At 38.1% G+C, this 17,765-nt stretch overlaps 1 protein-coding gene across 3 annotated transcripts in view; it reads left to right on the top strand.

Moving 5' to 3' along the window:
- The window catches only part of MDFIC (MyoD family inhibitor domain containing), a 53,442-nt gene extending 36,116 nt beyond the window's left edge, over nucleotides 1–17,326 (top strand). For all 3 annotated transcript variants that reach the window (XM_049813797.1, XM_049813799.1, XM_049813798.1), the window contains exons 4-5: nucleotides 873–1,148; nucleotides 13,690–17,326. In XM_049813797.1, the coding sequence (XP_049669754.1) occupies nucleotides 873–1,148; nucleotides 13,690–13,937 (524 nt within the window). In that variant the 3' untranslated portion in view covers nucleotides 13,938–17,326. The remainder of the gene's footprint in view (nucleotides 1–872; nucleotides 1,149–13,689) is intronic.
- The last annotated feature ends 439 nt before the right edge of the window (nucleotides 17,327–17,765 follow it).

Genomic DNA, 17,765 nt, shown 5'->3' with positions numbered 1-17,765 from the left:
TATATAACATGTACTCTTGGAGTCTTAACCAGGGCACTGCAGATTCCTGCCTTGACAGGTTTTGTATTTTTTGCCTTTGACCGTTTCAGTTTGTTGCCATTAAAGACTGAACTGGCCCATTACATCCATTTTAAAAACTGCGGTTCTGAATTAAGGAATGTGGAGGAGGGGGGGACACTCTGGCTTGCCACAGCTGTGCGGTGTTTGAATGCGTGTTCCTTCTGGTTACTGGATCACCTCCTCCGCAGAACCAGATTTTGATTGGTTTTGTTCTTCCCAGCAATTCACGATCTTTAGGAATTTAAGCTCAAAGTGTTGTTAGTTACCTGGGTGCTCCTATTCTTCTCTAATATACTGGTCTGTGGTGGCTGAGTGTCGGGGGCCCCCTACCACGTCATTCAGGTTATTTTCTGAAGACTGGCAGGTTGGCTTTACTTCTGTTACTGCAGTCTGTATCTTCCTTTCCATACCTTTTTCTTCATTCTTTTCCATACCCATTCTTCATTTGGCTCCCTGAACCCAGGTTTATCTCAGTTTTGCTACTTCTTCTCCCATTCTCCATTTTTTTCTTCTTCAAATTACTTGCCTTACTCTTTCTCTCTGTGTAATTCACAAAGCCTTGCAAACCTTCTGTGTGCAGTGCCGAATGGGGAACCTAGGCCTCGTGCAGACATGAGGTGCTTTTCTGAGTACCTAATGATTGTTTTTAATCTAGAGATATTTTTTGCTTTCTTGTTTTGATGGGGGAATGTTAACTTTTCAGTCTATTCTTAGATCAATAAGAGCAATGAAAGTTGCATTCGCAGTCTAGCCTAAAGTGTTCAGTTATCAATTTACAATTTAAATTAACCCTTTCTTTCTTTCATTTTAAGCACAACCTCAACGTTTGCCGCAGCCGAATACTTCAGGACTGGAAAGGGGTGAGGAAGAAAGTGGCAAAATCCAAAACGGCCACGTGGGTCTGAGTAATGGAAGTGGAATTCACAATGGGGTCAAGCACGCACCTACAGACAACAGAAAACTTTCAGCTCCTGTTTCAGAAAAAATGCACAGAAAAATTCAGTCCACCTTGTCTGTCAACAGCAACAGCAGCAAGAAGAGTAAAATAAGCTCAGCGTTTTCTCAAAAGCCAGGTACTTCACCTGAAGGTAAGCAGAAATTCTTATTAAAAAAACCCAAACTGAATAAAGACTAGCCAAACCCTGTTCTCACTAATAATTACACAATCAACTGAAAATAATTGAAGAGCATGACTCATGCTCCAGAAGCAAATAGAAATCATTATGATAAAACACAAGTTACTTCCCCAAAGGAAAATATTAAGTATTTGAAGGAAATTGAAGCAATGGGAGATTTCTTGCTTTCAAACATTTGGCCAACATAGCCTGATAATATTTTAGTCTCTCTAGTTAGTATCCTGAACTGATAGAAACTCCTGTCAACATTGTCACATAAGCACTAGATAAAAAAAAAAAGTTAAAGCAGTAGTTCAAAGCATAGTAAATACTTAAATCCAGTAATGGCAGGCTCCACAAGGGCAGAGTTTGCTTTTGAAAACGTTCTGTTAGCAGATACTCTGACTAGCCATGAGGTCTGAGCACTAGATAATAAAATTTGGACCTGTGCTTCAATGTTTAACATGCCTTATGCTATATTTGGGCTGTAAATAATTTGCATGAAAAAGCTTTGTACTCCCTATGCACAGCTTAAATAAGCAAAAGTAAATAATTTCCCTTATGTTTTAGCTGTGTGTGTATGTTTTCACTGCTTGCAATTACTCTAATGGTCCCAGAGTTCCTGAGCCTCTCCTCAATCCATTGCTTTCCCATTAGCACTAATATACTCAATGGGCTTTGTTCCTGCCCATTACGAGAAGGGTGCAGAGGCTCTATAAATTTTATTGGTTTGAGGCAGGCATAGATGCGACTGGTTAAAAAAAACTCTGGGGGGTGGGTACAGACACAGATTCTTAGAGAAATGGGAGACGGCACGGTTCAGTGAAATGGGGAGGATTCTCAGCCTAGATGAAAGGAAGAGGGATCAGAAGGACTGCATGTAGTGGCCTGAATGAAGCCTACTGATGTCCGTGGAGTGACTTCTCTTGACTTCAACTACTTCAGTCAAACCTACTCAGTGAATTTGTGTAGTAATATCAAGAACAGCTTCACTCGGACTGTGCCATGGGCTGGTCCTCCTTGCTGTGTTTTATTTTCATATTTATCTTCAAGAACCTACTGTTATTTTTCTGTTGCACTTTCAGTCTTCTAACATTTCTTTGCAAAATCACAACTTCATACTTCCTATATTCCCCTTACCTCTTTCTTTTATGTGAAATCCAGTTCACCCTCCAGCCTGATATTTTTCTTATACATTGTTCCTTCATGCAGTATCAAAAAACTGTAAGTCAGGAGACCTAGATCTGTTCACAGGACTGGCAAAAAGTACAGGCCTCTGAATTCAAAGAAATTCAACCTCTGAAAAAAAAAATATCAGAGTTCTAAAGAGATGGTGCCTGCCCTGTTCATGCCCCTATACAATTATTTACAGCAAACAATTCCTTTTTTCTTCTAATATTATATTGGAATAAATACAGCCAGTGGGTTTTTTTGTTTGTTTTTAATAACCTTGGCAATGTTTATGTCAAATTACTGAATGATTGAGGAGAATATTAATCAGATATGTTCAGATTTAGCTCTAAATTCTAACGTCTGATTTTAATATCCAACACATGATTGTGTTAGTTGCCTGAAACTGCCGATATTCGATTTTGTATCTACAGTCAGAAGTGTTGATATTTTTAAAGGCATATCTGATTAGAATATAGATAATTACACTGTGCTGTCACTCTATTTTACATACTTTCAAAGTACAGAAATACAGGGTAATTCTTACTGTCATATGTAGTTTCCTGAGTCACCTAATAGCTAAAATAATTGAATAAATTCAACGTTATACATCTAACGTTATAGTGTTTGCATTTTGAATGTGGGAACTTGGACATATGCTCTGAATAGCATGACCTGCACTGCTAATGTCTGCTGCTCCAAGTTTTCTGTTAACCGATCTGAGTGAAGCACAAGTTTTATTGTGCAATGATTAAAGTATATCTGGGGTATTGTGATAATGGCTATAAGGGAACATTTGTTTTAAAAAATATTTTTCTGTTTTTGAATATTATTTTGCTTTACAGTTCTCTGGTAGACATATTTTATATTTGTGTCTACACATCTGCATGCACACATGTACAGGCCTTCTGATAGTTTCTTCAGTAACTTACCCACTGGGGCTGCATAGGGGAACTATAGGCTATAAGTAATATTCTTATCAAGTTGTTACCTTGCAGGAAGTCTCAATATGTGCTTAATTTGTTCTATCATCCCTCAGGTTTTTGATAAGATGCCAGAGACTCTGGCAATGGTCAGTTGAAATATCTAAAATAACACAAAGAAGAGATCACTATTTAAGGAAACAATTATTTATCCATACCTTAAAAATAATTGTGTTTATTAATTTAAGAAATGTTAACCCCTTACAGCTATTTCCAGAAGGCTACACATTAAAAACTCGATGTAATTAGCCACGTTATTTGTTCAAACGAGTTTAACTGCATTTAAACCAGCAATATATATACTTGATGAATTCATCTAACTATACACAGCCAGAAGAGTATACTAGTAAGCCCTGTGGCTGAGGATTGCATAGACACTCTTTCAAAATGGTATACACAAACTAATTTGAACCTAACTTCTACAGCTTCTTTGTATTATGAATCATGCTTTAGTGGGCAAAGAGGCATTTTTGTGAGCAGTTGTCTCTTCTGATCCAACGATATTTCTGTAGAAACTATTGAAAAGGTTTACAGGAAGGTGGAAAAAATAGGAAACTATTGGAAATTATTTGCAACGTTGCTTAACTACTTGGCTTTGCTTTAACTTGTACCATGTTAACCTCAGAAGGTTACTGCTGAAGAGCTGCTGGGTTTGAGTTTACTTGCAGGTGTGTGTTTGTGTCTATGCACATCAATACAGTGTAATAATGTAACTTTTATGCAGTTTCTTATGTAACCTTATGCAGGAAGAGACAAATTATATTAATTTTTGTGCTGTGAGTATTGAATAATCAATCACCTGAATTAACTCGGGTACTGCGATTTACTATAGTGTCCAGGTAATTTTAGTAGAAAGAAATACAGGTAAACATGCATGCTTTCAGGTATTCCAGTTCACTTCAATTTTGCTATTCCGTATGTACAACCTTGGATTTTATAATCTAATTAATAGCTTTTTTTTTTTTTTTTAACCTGAAAAAACATGCCATGTATTTTTACTTCATCTGCCTTGTCTTCTACCATGAGTGCTCTGCTTTATTGCCAGGAGAATAACTGGTTTTAAGTGAAGCAAAGTGGCCAGAGAAAAGAAATAGATTATGTCCTCAGAAGGAAGAAAAGTGAAAATTCTGGTCATCAAGCTGAGCTTAGACTATAGAAAAGAGAAAATATTTTTCACTTTTTTTCATTCCCTCCCAAAAGCTGCATTCTTCTTGTTTCTTCTTAAAAGGCAAGATGTGGGTATTTCTGGAGCACCACACCTATTTGTAATGCAAAATAAGTCCAGGTCTGGTAGTTATTTTGCTCTAGAACATCTTACCTCTTGACAGAACAGAACACCTGGTAGTGCTTGAAGCAGGGTAGAATCAAGAAACATTCAGGATTGCCACCTGTCCTGCGCAGGAGCGTATTTGGGCTCATGCTTATTTAAATGGTTAACAAGTGCAGCATGCTGCTTCATATGCTGCAGACTTCAGTATATATACCAGAAAGCTAAATGAAGTCCAGTAGTATTTTACCCAGGATAGCACATCGTCCCATGAAGGTCAGTACTGCTCCTGCTGGTCTCCAGAGTACTAGACAGCCCTAACACAAGCTATAAAGCCCTCCAGTCCCCCACCCCGCCAAAATCAACCCCTACCATAGTTCACAGCTCTTTTTTTAATTGTTCCAGCCGAAAACTCCACTTGTGCTGTAGATCACACTTTGTGGGCTTCCAGAATTGAAATTGCATTGGAAGTGCTTCAAATGTAACGGACATTTTGGTAGCAGTAGTATAGAAGCTTTAAAAGCTGCCTTTTCAAATGAGCCTGTAGTGTATGGAGTCATGTCAGCATTCCAGAATATGCTGTTTAGAAACACTTTCACATCCAGTGAGGCTTAGGAGGGTGTGAGTGCACTCACCAGCTCTGCTCTTCTTCTGCATCTATTATTAATCCATAGTGTCCCTGAAGAAATCTTACTCAGCTCCGTAACTTACACTACAAAAAACAAAGGAATTATGAAATAGTAGGAGTGTCTCTCTTAAAAAGCAGTTTTTAAGCACTGTTTCAGTTCTAAAGATTTTTCAAAGGGACTGGATAGGTTTCAGTGCATATTGGGAATAAAGGACTTTTTTTATTCAAAGAAATTTTAATAATATTTTAAATTATTGATGTCAGAGGTGTCACATTTCTTCCAAAACTCTGGTTGGTAGACCATTAGCAAAAAGAATTGTCATTCTCTTGCACCTGTTAAGTGTAGTGCAGAGAAACACCTTGGAAACCTGAAAAAGCAATTGTACATGAGTAAAAAGGTGGCTGTGTTTGGAAGCAGTGGTACCTGTCCAAAGCAACTTAAAGAGAGGGGAGGAGGTCTAAAGCAGACAGCAATGAGGCAGCTGAACAGAAATCTAGACGTTAGGAAATGAAGAAAAATGGGTAACTGAATAAGGACATATTTGTATCAGAGCAGTGGAAGGTAAGTAATACTGACATATGCAGAGTCGAAGGAGGAAAGGGAAGAAGAAACTGAGCAGTGGGAGGGATGGAAGAGGAATTTAATTAAGGGGGCGGAGGGGGCAAAATAAACTAGACACTAATTATTTCCTGAAAAGCAAACCAAGTTTTCCTACCAAAACCTTATGAAGCTTGATGTTTTGCTTTTTTTTTTTTTAATCAAAGCAGTCATTTATAAAAAGTTTATGATGGAGAGAGGAAATAGAGCTTTTAATTCAGTTTTGAAATGGAGCTCTTGCTTCTGGTCAAGTTACTGTGACCTCACAAGTTACTATGTTTTTCAGGGTAGTTCCCACAACTCCAGTAACTTCTGATAATTTGAGTTTAGGGTGGTATTTCACACACTCAAAAGGCTGAGAGCATACACAGTTGCTGTATTCATCTGGAAACGGTAGCTTGTTAAACTGTGGTGATCATGAGCCTGCCTCCTGTATGTATGGTGAGATCTTCACTTTATTCCTTCTCAGGCTCTCTAAAGTGGAGAGGCACTAGAAGGCATCTTCTTGCCAAGGATTTTTTTCAAGATAGGTGTTAGGAAGTGCGATAAGGCTAGATGCGGGAGTGAGGTAGATGAAGAAAGACTGCAGCATGAGGTGAAGCTCTGTGGAAGGGCAGGCAACATAGGAGCAAGCCCTGAAGCAACCTTCTGGACTGTGTATCTTGTGCTACTGAGCTTAGAGATGCGGTGAACAATCTCACCCAATGTGTGGGTTTTTTTAAAATTCAAGGTTTAAAAGTCAACATTTCAGGGTGCATTTGAATGAGACTTTTTTCCCCTTCTTTTTAGTGTAATGCAACTTCATCTGTTCTAGGTGTTGAATCCAAGCATGGGGGTGGTGGGCACTGTTTAACTTGCACTGCTGACTGCCTTAATTTGTTAGAGTATCCCAAGATATTGATGGCTTAACTCAAGACAAATAGCCTTTGTGTTAAGCCAGGGTCTTAAGAACCACTAGGTGCGTATACATGGGAAGTAGTGAATAGTTCTCTTAGAAGGGTAGCAAACCTCTGTTTGAAGTGGGAGCATCTTACTTCGATTTATATAACCTTGTATAAACTGCAGAATAGTTTTCAGTCAGTTTTCCTTTGGGGCATATGATTTTGAATAGGATTTTTTAATTACTTTTTTTTTTTCCTTGAGTGCCACAAAAGCAGCAGTAAGTTTTCTTTTGTATACTGTTACGTCATTGGATTGGTATTATTTACTGAAATTCAGTATGAATGTGCATTATACCATGAATAGCCTAACACTGCAGAAATACCTGCTGGCCCTGTCTGTCTCTCTCCCTGTCCGTCCACCCCCCCACCTCCTGTCAACATACATACATTTCTGAAATCCATCCCATAGCATTAAGTAGTATACTTAGGCAGCTACTTAGTATCCTGCAAATCTCTCTACCTGGCCCCAAATTTCCATTGTTAATCTTTTAGATATTGATTCAAAGTGGATTTCTATCCGAGCATGAAGTGCTAAACACAGGGGTTTTTGTTGGACAAGGTTGTATCACAACACAGTTGTCAATCAGGCAGTGGGCAAATAACATTATCGTCTGGTCAAACCTGTGATTTTTAAGAAGGCATTTTGAAGAGTGGTGTGTTTTAATCATGGTCTATATTTTTGTTTGCATAGAAGTCTTGGGAAGTGATTTACATGTTGTGTAACGGGACTCAGTGGAAAACGGGGCCTGTAACCTGAAAAGGTCTTCCCACAGTATCCATTTTATAAGGTCATGGTCTAGCTAGCACCTATCTAGTCTCAGTATTTGCAGTGATGAGCAATGGCAATGAAAGCTTCGTATTCTGAGGAAGGCTTAGATATTGGAAATTGGCACGTTTCTTAGTGTATCTGTACGTTTGAACCGGATCATTTTACTCCTGAGGTTATATCTGTATCGAGAGTTTAGAATATGAGCTTTGATGACAGTTTCCATGTGTTTTGCAGTGTAATTTGCCAGTTCAGGCAACATTTTCATTTTCTTGATCAATAGAGATGACAGTTTTCTATTTTAAAATGCTGAAATACAACGTATACCGCGCTTTGTAACCGTCTAAATAAATGTAGCTCCGTTACCTAGAGATAACTATCACCCACGCGACATGTCCGTTTGTTCCTTCTGCATTTCCTATTTTTCCTTGAGCATCTCGCCGGCTGCGGCGAGTTTTCTGGAAGGGGACGACGGGTAGCTGCGGTGGTGCGATGGCACGCGTGCCGCGGCTCGGGAAGTTTGCTCCCCAGCTCCGTGCGGCGCCCGCTTTTTAAGAAACGGGTGCTGGGGCGGTTTCTCGTCGGCCGGCCGTGCCGCGGCCGTGGGCCGTCTCCGCCGCCGGCGCTGCCGGTTCCGCGGGACGCCTGTAGCCCCTGCTGGGGCTCTTCTGTTCAGGGCTCGGCGGGGGACCGCAGTAAACCCCCGCTGAGGACCACGGCTGCCACTTTGATTGTGGTTTTGCCCTTTCTGGTTCTCTCTGCGAGACAGCAGAGCTCCTGGAGATTTGCTTCGAGTTGTCTGCTCTCGGTGAATATAGAGTTAGTAAAGAGCTGACCAGGGTCACCGTCCTGTAAGTGAGCTTATTTACCATTGCAGACATGAAAACCTTTTATTGTATGTGACCCGCCTGCTTGGTATGAAAGCTTATTGGGTCAGTTTCTGACAGGTTAGTGTCAAACATTACAAAAGCAGCGCAGATCAGCCTGCGCCTGCGTTTCTCTGTATGTCGTGCAGTTTAACTTCTGCGTCCCTTCTACAGTTTCTTTCGATGGTCGATAGTTCTCTTAAAAGTCTGCTTCGTAAGTAGAGCTGCACCTTTTTGTAAAAATGAAGAGGAGGTGATAAAAGGGAAGTTGAAATAAAAGAAATATATATTTCAGTATTTCAAAGGAATTGGATATCGGGGTGATAGCTCGATGCAAAGAGTTTAGAAATAAGAAGTCGTGTGCACATGCAAATGTTTACAGACATGGACAAAAATTGAAGTTGTTTTATTGTTGGTACTGTTTCTTTTCCTTAAATGAGCATAGCTGTTACGACTGGGATAAGGCATTGAGTGGGGCCCTCTGGGCTTTGAATAACAGTGTGTAAACAGTTTTAAGGGATTTTAGGCAATTTCTTGTCTGGATATTGTCTGTGGTAACATTTATAAGCCAGTTAAAGTAGATGTTATATGTAGTGTATACACTCTTTGGTTAAATCAGCACAAAGTAGCTGGACGTGTGCGTGTGATACAAGCAGAAGAAACTTGGACAAGTTGGTTGGGTTTCTGTTTGTGTTGGCATTGTTTTAACAGTTTTGATGAAGTTCCCTAACAAATCTGTAACTTTTGGGGATGTGCCAAAGGACTAAGGAAACAGCTTTACTTTACATCGGAATTTAAAAGTGCTGCATGGGATGACCCTTTTAACTTCACGTCTAACTTTCATCCCAGGCAAAATGAAAGGATAATTGAAGATAAGCTGGAGTGTGTGAAAGCTCATCTTTTTTTCCCCAGCTGTGAATTGGTCTAATAAAATATACTATCACCACCTACAGACCAAGCCTATCATAATTTATGCCATTCAGCATAGCTCTTGGGAGCGTGAGTCGTAGTCAACAAATGTGATACTGTGCTTTGATGAAATCAAATGCATTTGATAAAGGAACTAAGGAGATGTACTGTTTTGGGTGGTTTTTTTTGTATAAAGTATACCTCTGTACAGTCTTTGACACTCCACATTCTCACTTTTGTGTAGTGCCGATCTGTAGTGCAGCATTTCTCCATTAATTAGAGAAAAGTGTAATTAGAGAAAAGTGAAATGGAAGAATTGAAAAGCAATGGAAATTTGAGACTTGTGTGGTGTAGTGTGGAAGTGCTAAGGAAAAGCATATCTTCATTAATGGTGGGCTTATGTAATGAGACATAGACTAATTTCTTCTTTCTCTGTGAAAGTATTTAATGAAAACTTACACCCCAAGAAACTTGGGAGTTAACTGTTTATCAACAGCACTGCATCATGAACATCAAGGCACATGGAGTTCAGTCCTTGATAAAGGCACGCCCCTAGTTCTTAATTGCATTGGTATATCTAGTGGAAAAAGAAGAATGAGAAAACCTCTAATTCTCAAACAAAACAAAAAAAAGAACGTAAAGAAATAGATTATTTTAAGCTAGCATCTTTTTACAGTAATAGTGTCATAACTGATAGTACTATAATTTCTCTATCAGAAAAGACTAAAATCTATCCAAAGTTTCCAGAAAACATGTTGTCAGACATTAAGATCATCAAATTTACTTTCTTTTTTTTGTTTTCAAATTCTTCCCAAATATATAAATTAGTTCCTGTTGGATTAATGTGTTCCACTACTCACTCATCTGCAAAAACTATTAGGATTTTGATGTGGTAAGGTCAGAGAGTGGAAGTTAAGTATAGTCTTTATTCTTAATGTGCTGAAATAGTTTTGAAATCTAAAATAATCTGTAATTTAAAATAGTCTCTTTGGTCTTGGAAGCAGGAAAGAATTGTTAAGAGGGTCTTGTGCAAGCAATGAAATATATGTTATGGTCTCCAACATGGTAACAAAAAACCTAACGTCCTGTCTTTTGGAGTGAGCTTTATATAGCATCTTCTTTGTGGCTGGATTCTGCTGATCATGCCACCCGGCAAGACCAACCAAAGGAAGAGGAGGTTTTTAGCTGTATAAGTTTTTTTCAATGGAACTGACAGGTTGCTGTAGGAATATGGTACTAGAGAAGGATGTGTCAGTTTTGTGTAGCATGTCGATTTGTTATTATTACAAAAAAACCACTATGAATGTATCTTTTCCTTTTCCTTATAGTTACATATGTAGATAAGAAGGTAAGAAGTAGGAGTCCTACATGGAAGAAATTATTCTTCCACCCATTTTATGCAAACATATTACAGACCTTTAGAGTCATGATTCTGAATTCAGCAAGTTACGTAAGACTGGGTAACAGCATGCTTTGTCATGTGTTAAATAATTGCTATCTGGATAGCTATTAAAAGTCAATAACATGAAGAATATAAAAGCATGATTATTTCAGGTTTGTCCTTGAAATGTGAATCAAAGTTTATGTTCATTGTACAAATGAATCATTGCAAGAATGAAGAGAGCAGTAAAGGCTTTCTCTACTTCATGTTATGTGTTTGTGTAGGTTAAGCAAAATTGTTACATAAAGATTTTCTGAATGGAAAATTAGTTTTGCCATCCAGGGAGAAGGAAATAAAAATAAACAGTACATAAATAAATCCTTTTAGCGTTTCAGTCAGTGAAGAAGAGATGGAAAGAAAGACCCTCCACAGAGTTTCCATCATAGCACTAATGGCCAAAATTTCTTTCTGTCTCTTGGGCCATTTTTGATAGCTTTTTCCTTTGAAATACCTTTATTTAAATCAACACACCCTCTTCTTGTAAGTATTGATTTAGTGGGGGTTTTTTAGGTTAGGAGGGAAAAGTTCTTTTGTGGGTCCAGAAAGTGCTGTCTCAGTGCAGTCCCTTTTGTTTAACCTGTGAACTCTGTGTCTTGCCTGTCAATAAATACGTATAATATAATTTCTGTGACTGTTTATTTGTCTCCCTGCAGTTTTACATATCCCTGTATGAAGCAGGCAATATTTCTTTGAGCATCTTATTTTCAATTACTGATACACATAAAGTTTTATTATGGTGTTTTGTTTAAAAAAAATTTGTAGAACAAAATTTGTTGTGGTATTAGCTTCTTTCAGCTGTGTTTTAAAGATGCAAAATAGTAAAACCCTCAGTTGCCCAAATATGAAGGTTTCTTAGATAGAACTCTTGGCTTCTTTATCTTTTTCCTTCATATTAAAAGAAAATCTGAAAGGAGATTGTACCTGAACAAATTTAACACCATCTCCATGACAACCAGCTAATTAATCGCTATCGGTCTGGCTTTGGTCCTCTTCAGTGAACTGATACTCCCCAGCTTTATTTCACGTATCTTCTGGGTTTTCTATGAAGGTCATTTATTTAGCGACAGTATTTCTTTGGGAAAAGCAGCCTTTTAATCCAGGCAACAACTTTCTTTAAAAACAGCTCAATCTGACCTGCCGTTTCCTCTCAGTTTTGCTTTCCTGCACAGTAGTAGGGAGTTTTTGAGGTTGTTTATTTTGTCCTTCTTGCTTTTCCTGATATTTCTGTTTTTTCTTTGGGGCGTAAATGTTCATTATGTACGTTATGACTGTGACCACATTGCAGTACAGGTATTCCCAAGCTAAGTTTGGATCTAAGTAGTGTAGAAACTAGGAGAAATCAATCCCCTGCAGTGTGATGTTTAGAGCGGGCTAAAAGCTCAGATGGTTTTGTTGCTTCTTGGGACACGTTTTGCAGGTCTGAGCCTCTGTTGCTGCAGTGCTGTAAGTATTCGTGCTTGCTTGTGTAAAGACTTACACTATCCTGCAGTCAAAGTTTCTGCAGTGTTAGAGGTCCTTTGAATCAGTCAAGATACTTGCTACGGTTACTGCATCATTTTTGACATTTATAAATATGTTTAGGGGGCTTGGTAATTGTAATACTGTTGCAAGTAATAGCAAGCTTTCCCCTATGATAACAGTCTCCGGCTTGTGAACTGTAAGAATATAACGTCCAATTGCCCATATAGCTCAATATCCTGTCTTTCCTATCGGCTTCTCATAGCAGATACCTGTAGGGACAGGGAAAGGATGAGATGGTGCAGGATATTTTCCCCAGAACATTTTCCCAGTCTTCCAACTGTCTGTGGCTAAAGGAGTTGAAAGGTTGCAAGCAGTAGAAAGAAGAATGAAACCTGAGGCTAGGAAAGAACAAGAATTCTCTATCATGAACATTTCTTGTATTTTTAAGTTTTTATTTTCTTTCTGGATGACTGTTCACTGCCTCTTACAAATTAAATATGCTTTATACATGTTACGTGCTTACTATGGGAGCAGAGTAAAAACAGGTGAGTATATGCCTCACTCGCAGTCTCCTTTTCACTGATGCATGTTTAGTTCCAGTCTTTGTGTTTTTCTGTCATGTCTCATGGATGTATTAATTGTTTGAAGCTATTCTGTATATTTACTCTTTGAGTGCCATATTTTTTGCAGACAGTTTGTGGGACACCTCAATTATCTCATGTAATTTAGAAGTACTTATGAGAGATGAATATTGATGTTTGGGTGTAGGTATGGACTCTACTGAAGATTAAAGTGGTAGACTAAAAGGATTGCCAAGAGATTTGTGTAGAAAGGCAATAGAAAAAATCTGGGGTTTGACTGAATATTTTATATATTGCTGAAAGTACAGAAATACATATAACACGCTGTTATGCTGGTTTTAAGGTGTGCATAAAACTATAAAGAAAGCAAAAATGTTGTGGCAACTCCCTTATTTTTCTTAATAACTAGTAAGCCAACAAAACAGACTCTTAATAACTAGCAAGCCAACAAAACAGATTCAGAAGGGCAAGATGCACTGGGAGAGGCTGGAAATAGTTTTAGGTAGTTTCCTTCATAAGCTGATTTTTTAAATCCAGCCTGCTGGAAGGAGTTATGATTGAAGAGAATAGATACGGATATTTTACATAATAAATGACTGGAGAAGTGGTTCTAAGCGGATATTTAGTACTTGGGTTTGCATGAAGTGAAGCAGGGAAAGGAAACCAAAACCGATACTGAACTGGAGGCAAGTTACGCTGCAAAACTGACCTTGAAGATGGGAAGCATATTCTGTATGGTATTAGATTATGTCTATTCTGAATCATTGTCTTTCAGCTACTTATCTGACAGTGTGCTGTATTTAGAATAACTTATTAATGATTTCTTCTCTTGTCTCTTTGTTTGTTTGTTTGCTGCTTCTGTTTGTTCGTACATGACATGCTACTGACCTGGTACGTATGAAGATTGCTGCGTTCACTGTATCCTGGCTTGCTTGTTCTGTGAATTTCTCACCCTCTGTAACATTGTTCTGGGACAAGCATCCTGTGGCATCTGCACATCGGAGGCCTGCTGCTGTTGCTGTGGGGACGAGATGGGGGATGACTGTAACTGCCCGTGCGATATGGACTGTGGCATAATGGACGCATGTTGCGAATCTTCAGATTGCCTGGAGATCTGCATGGAATGCTGTGGGATCTGCTTCCCATCATGAAATATTTATCCCTTTTTATTTTATTTGCTATGAAACTGGAGAGCTTTTCTTTAAATACATTTGAAGAAAGACAAGGTAAGATTTTCACACAACCAACTGGTATTGCACTGTTAATTCCCTATATATAAATATTTTTTTAAAAAGCAATCCTCAAATCTGTATTCTAACACACATTGTATAGTTTTGTATGTGAAACTCAAGCTACATTCCAGCTTCCTTTTGGCTTTGCAAGTGGAAGACTTTATTGAAACCGAATCACAGGCCTGATACCACAGGCTGTATGAGGGCAAAATTGCCATTTGAATTGAATGACAGATTTTGGTCAGAGAAGAGACTACAGGGCAAAGCCTTAAGTATTTGCCTTTACCTACTTTAATGTTTAAACACTCGAATGCCTCCATGCGTAACATGCCTTTACAGGCATCCTGAAAAGCAAAATGTCTTTATTTCAATTGCTTTGTGTTGAAAGCAACTTTGCTCTATTGTTTTAAACTTAATTCAAAAGTCAGCATCAGGAATCTATGCTTGGTTTTACTACAGTGGTCACCTTGGCAATATTTCTTTTGTTTTGAATATCTCATTGGTTTCAGAGAGATTCCTGGTATTTTCCATTGTCAGTATTGATACTATGGGAAAGTTTGGCAAACTAAATTCAGTTTAAGTTTTGCCATGGACTAGAGTACCAAGGTTTCATTGTTATCAATCAAGACAGAATAGAGAACTTGTATTTTTATTTCAGTACTAATATTACTTGAAATGCTTCTTTTTAGAAAGAGACTTTGGAAATCTGTGTAGACATGAAATATATCCTTAGACTAACAGACTAATAGACTAACAAATCTTCAAAATTTGGCTACAAAACAGCAATTATTAGAAATTAAGTCAAGAATCTAAATCTGTACATTAAGCGGCCCTGTCAGTGTTTGTGGCTTTAGAGCCAGTGTCACATAACTTAGTATTTATTTCGTCACCATGTGAGAAAGATCCACAGAGGATGGCAGAACTTAAATGGGGTATGAAGACCAAATTAAAACTGACTTGATCAAGGAATTCTGTCATTGAATGCAAAAAGCAAATGCAAAAATGTTTATTCTCAGATCCGTTTTAAGTGTTATTTTTAAATAACTGTGTAAAAAAAAAAAAAAGACATTTTAAAAATGTATGATATCCTTTACAAATTAAAGGATTGGGATTTAAGATGTTTGAAAAATACAGTTAGGATCTGGTGGGCAACTTTTTCCGTGTTATACCATTAAGGTTTTCTGAGAAATATGTCTCTCTGTCATTGTAATTGTGAAATGAATTTGGTCCAACACATAAAGACGTTTATGGCATTCCCAGATTTAGGGAATAATGGTACCCATTTTCTTTACCATCTGCTAGTTTCTCCCCTCCATGTCTGTAGTTCATTAACTTTTCTGTCTAAACCACCTACACATCTTGATCTCACATACTTAAACTTTCCTATCTACCCTCCAGATTTCCCATTTGTAGATTGTTGGATCTCGTAAATTAAGGCGTTGTTAGAAGAGTCATCGATAGCCAGGTTTTTTCTGTTGAGTGAGTTGACCATAAATGTCTCTTTCCGCTGTAGTGAATTCAGTTTATGCAAATGTGACAAGCTAAAGATCACAGGAGTGTGAAGCTAAGTCAACAAGCGGTCTGGTATTAACCAAAGCTTCTCCCTGTGAACACTGACTAGTAGTGCCTACTACTGCAAGTTATCACTGAAGGAAACATAGCCGAATCCTCAACTATATTAGGGAGCTGGGAGGCGTTACGTTTTGCCTTAACATCTGCAATATTGTGGTGTATTCTGATGTAATGCAGATTTACTCAGAGGGTTTCTTACCTGTTTTTTGATAGTTACTACAAGAATTGATTCTTAACATCTTTGGGTTTTTTTCCATATATTGGACCAGATTAAGATCTGTATTGCATAAACTAAGTGCATTTCCATTAATGTCAGAATTTTCCATTGGTTTAGCTCCAGCTAGAGAGCACAAAGATATTATGGTAATAGGCAGGCTAATAAGGAATCATATAGTTAAATGGATAAATTCCCTGAGCTCAGAATCAGGCCCATGGGGCTCAATTATGACTCCTAAAAGTCTGAACCACATTGGGAAGGGGGAAGAGGTGCCTTGGTTGAGTGGCAGTGCCTGGAGGCATTTTGCCTTTGTAAGGCATAATGCCTCTGGGGAAATTGGGGGCATCACAGTGAGCACTGGGACTTGAGGCACCTTGGAAAAAGTCTAGACAGTGCTTCGCCCATTGTAGGTATGTGGTTGGCACCGTGGTGGTGGGGCTAGGCAGCACCATGAACTATCCTTCATCGTGTCCTTCTGGTCACGGGGAGGTGAATTGTGGCTGTTTCTTGTCTGGTTGTGCTTTTGGGGACGGGGAAGAGGACTTCCAGGCTCCTGTCCTGCCGCTGTGTCCGTGCCCTGCCAGAGCAGTTCCAGTTTTGTGCTTGGAAAACTGCACATTTGCATATCAAGCTTTTAGTGAATTCTGGATGTTAGTAAAAATTACTTTTACCACAGGATGATAGTTTTTCAAAAAAGAAGATACCAGTTTAGGGAGTCCTTTTTCTGTGTAAAAGTTTATCTTATTTTTTATGTTTATACAGTTTGCTCTGCGCAAACCCTTGTTTCTACTTACAGGAACCCAGAGGGTTTTTTTGATGTACTGCAATTCTGAAAACCTGGGAAATGTATTTACTATTAAGTATTTACTTCCAGTGCTGTTAAAATACAAATGATAATTACAGGAACTTTGTTCATGCATATATGCGTACGTGTACAGACTCTCTCAGACACATGCACACACACACACACACACACACATGCAGATACATTATTTCTTTTCCCACTTTGTTTGTGAAATACTAGGAATTGAAAATAGTGTTTATTAACTAACCGTCATAGTGACTAGAAGTATCAAAGTAGTACAGACAGTTGAAAAAAAATAAAAAACTGTGTGATTTGTTTGACATTTAAATGTAATCTGCTACTGTTTGTCATAGAGATATTAGCACTTTTGTAAAACGTATCTTGTAGCAGAGAATATTAGTATGTAGTTTAAGGAATTCCTTTCTATATTTATATTCTTAAATTCTGTTTTGTAATTCTCACTCTATAGGCAATCTTGTAAGCACCTTGTGTAATTAAAACAAGCAGAATTAGGAGGAGTCAAATGTGAAAATATAGTTTAAATAAAATTAAAACATCAGAACTTAACTGTCTATTTTATAGTAGTTCTTGTGAACTTGTACAATGTTTCAGTTTATAGTTCTGCAAACTGGCCCATTTGAAAAAATGGTAACTTGCTCTTTGTATTTTGTATCAACTGGATGTGCTATTCTCAAACACTATTTTGAAATAAAGATCTTTATTTTGAAACTTTGGGATATCTTCTTCTTCTTGTCTTGCTCTGTTATCTTCTGAATGATAATTTCATGTCTTATTTGTGATATTTTTTCTGTTAGAACACTTCCTGAAGCCTTTGGCTTTCACGTGATTTGCACAGAGACTGAGCCGGTGTATATAAGTTGTTTTGCAGCTGGAGCTAAACCAGGAGCTGAACAGGTGCTAGAAGCTGTGCTAGCATGAATCTCCAACAGTAAAAAAGTTTGTCATTAAGAGGGCAAATTCATTCCTTAGTGAAATTGTGTTAATAAGGTGAAATTCCGGTAATGATTAAATTTGATCAAAATGTAAATTATTTCAATACATCTGCAGCAGTGCTCTTCGGTTTACTAAAACCAAGCTGAACAAGAATGTAGTTGGTTCATGGTGTTGCAGTAGACGTATTAAGGTGAATGGC

Source organism: Accipiter gentilis, chromosome 11, assembly GCF_929443795.1.
Source record: "Accipiter gentilis chromosome 11, bAccGen1.1, whole genome shotgun sequence".
NCBI lineage: Eukaryota > Metazoa > Chordata > Aves > Accipitriformes > Accipitridae > Astur > Astur gentilis.
Note: the sequence above shows the minus strand (reverse complement) of the source record. Positions and strands in the feature narration are given on the sequence as shown.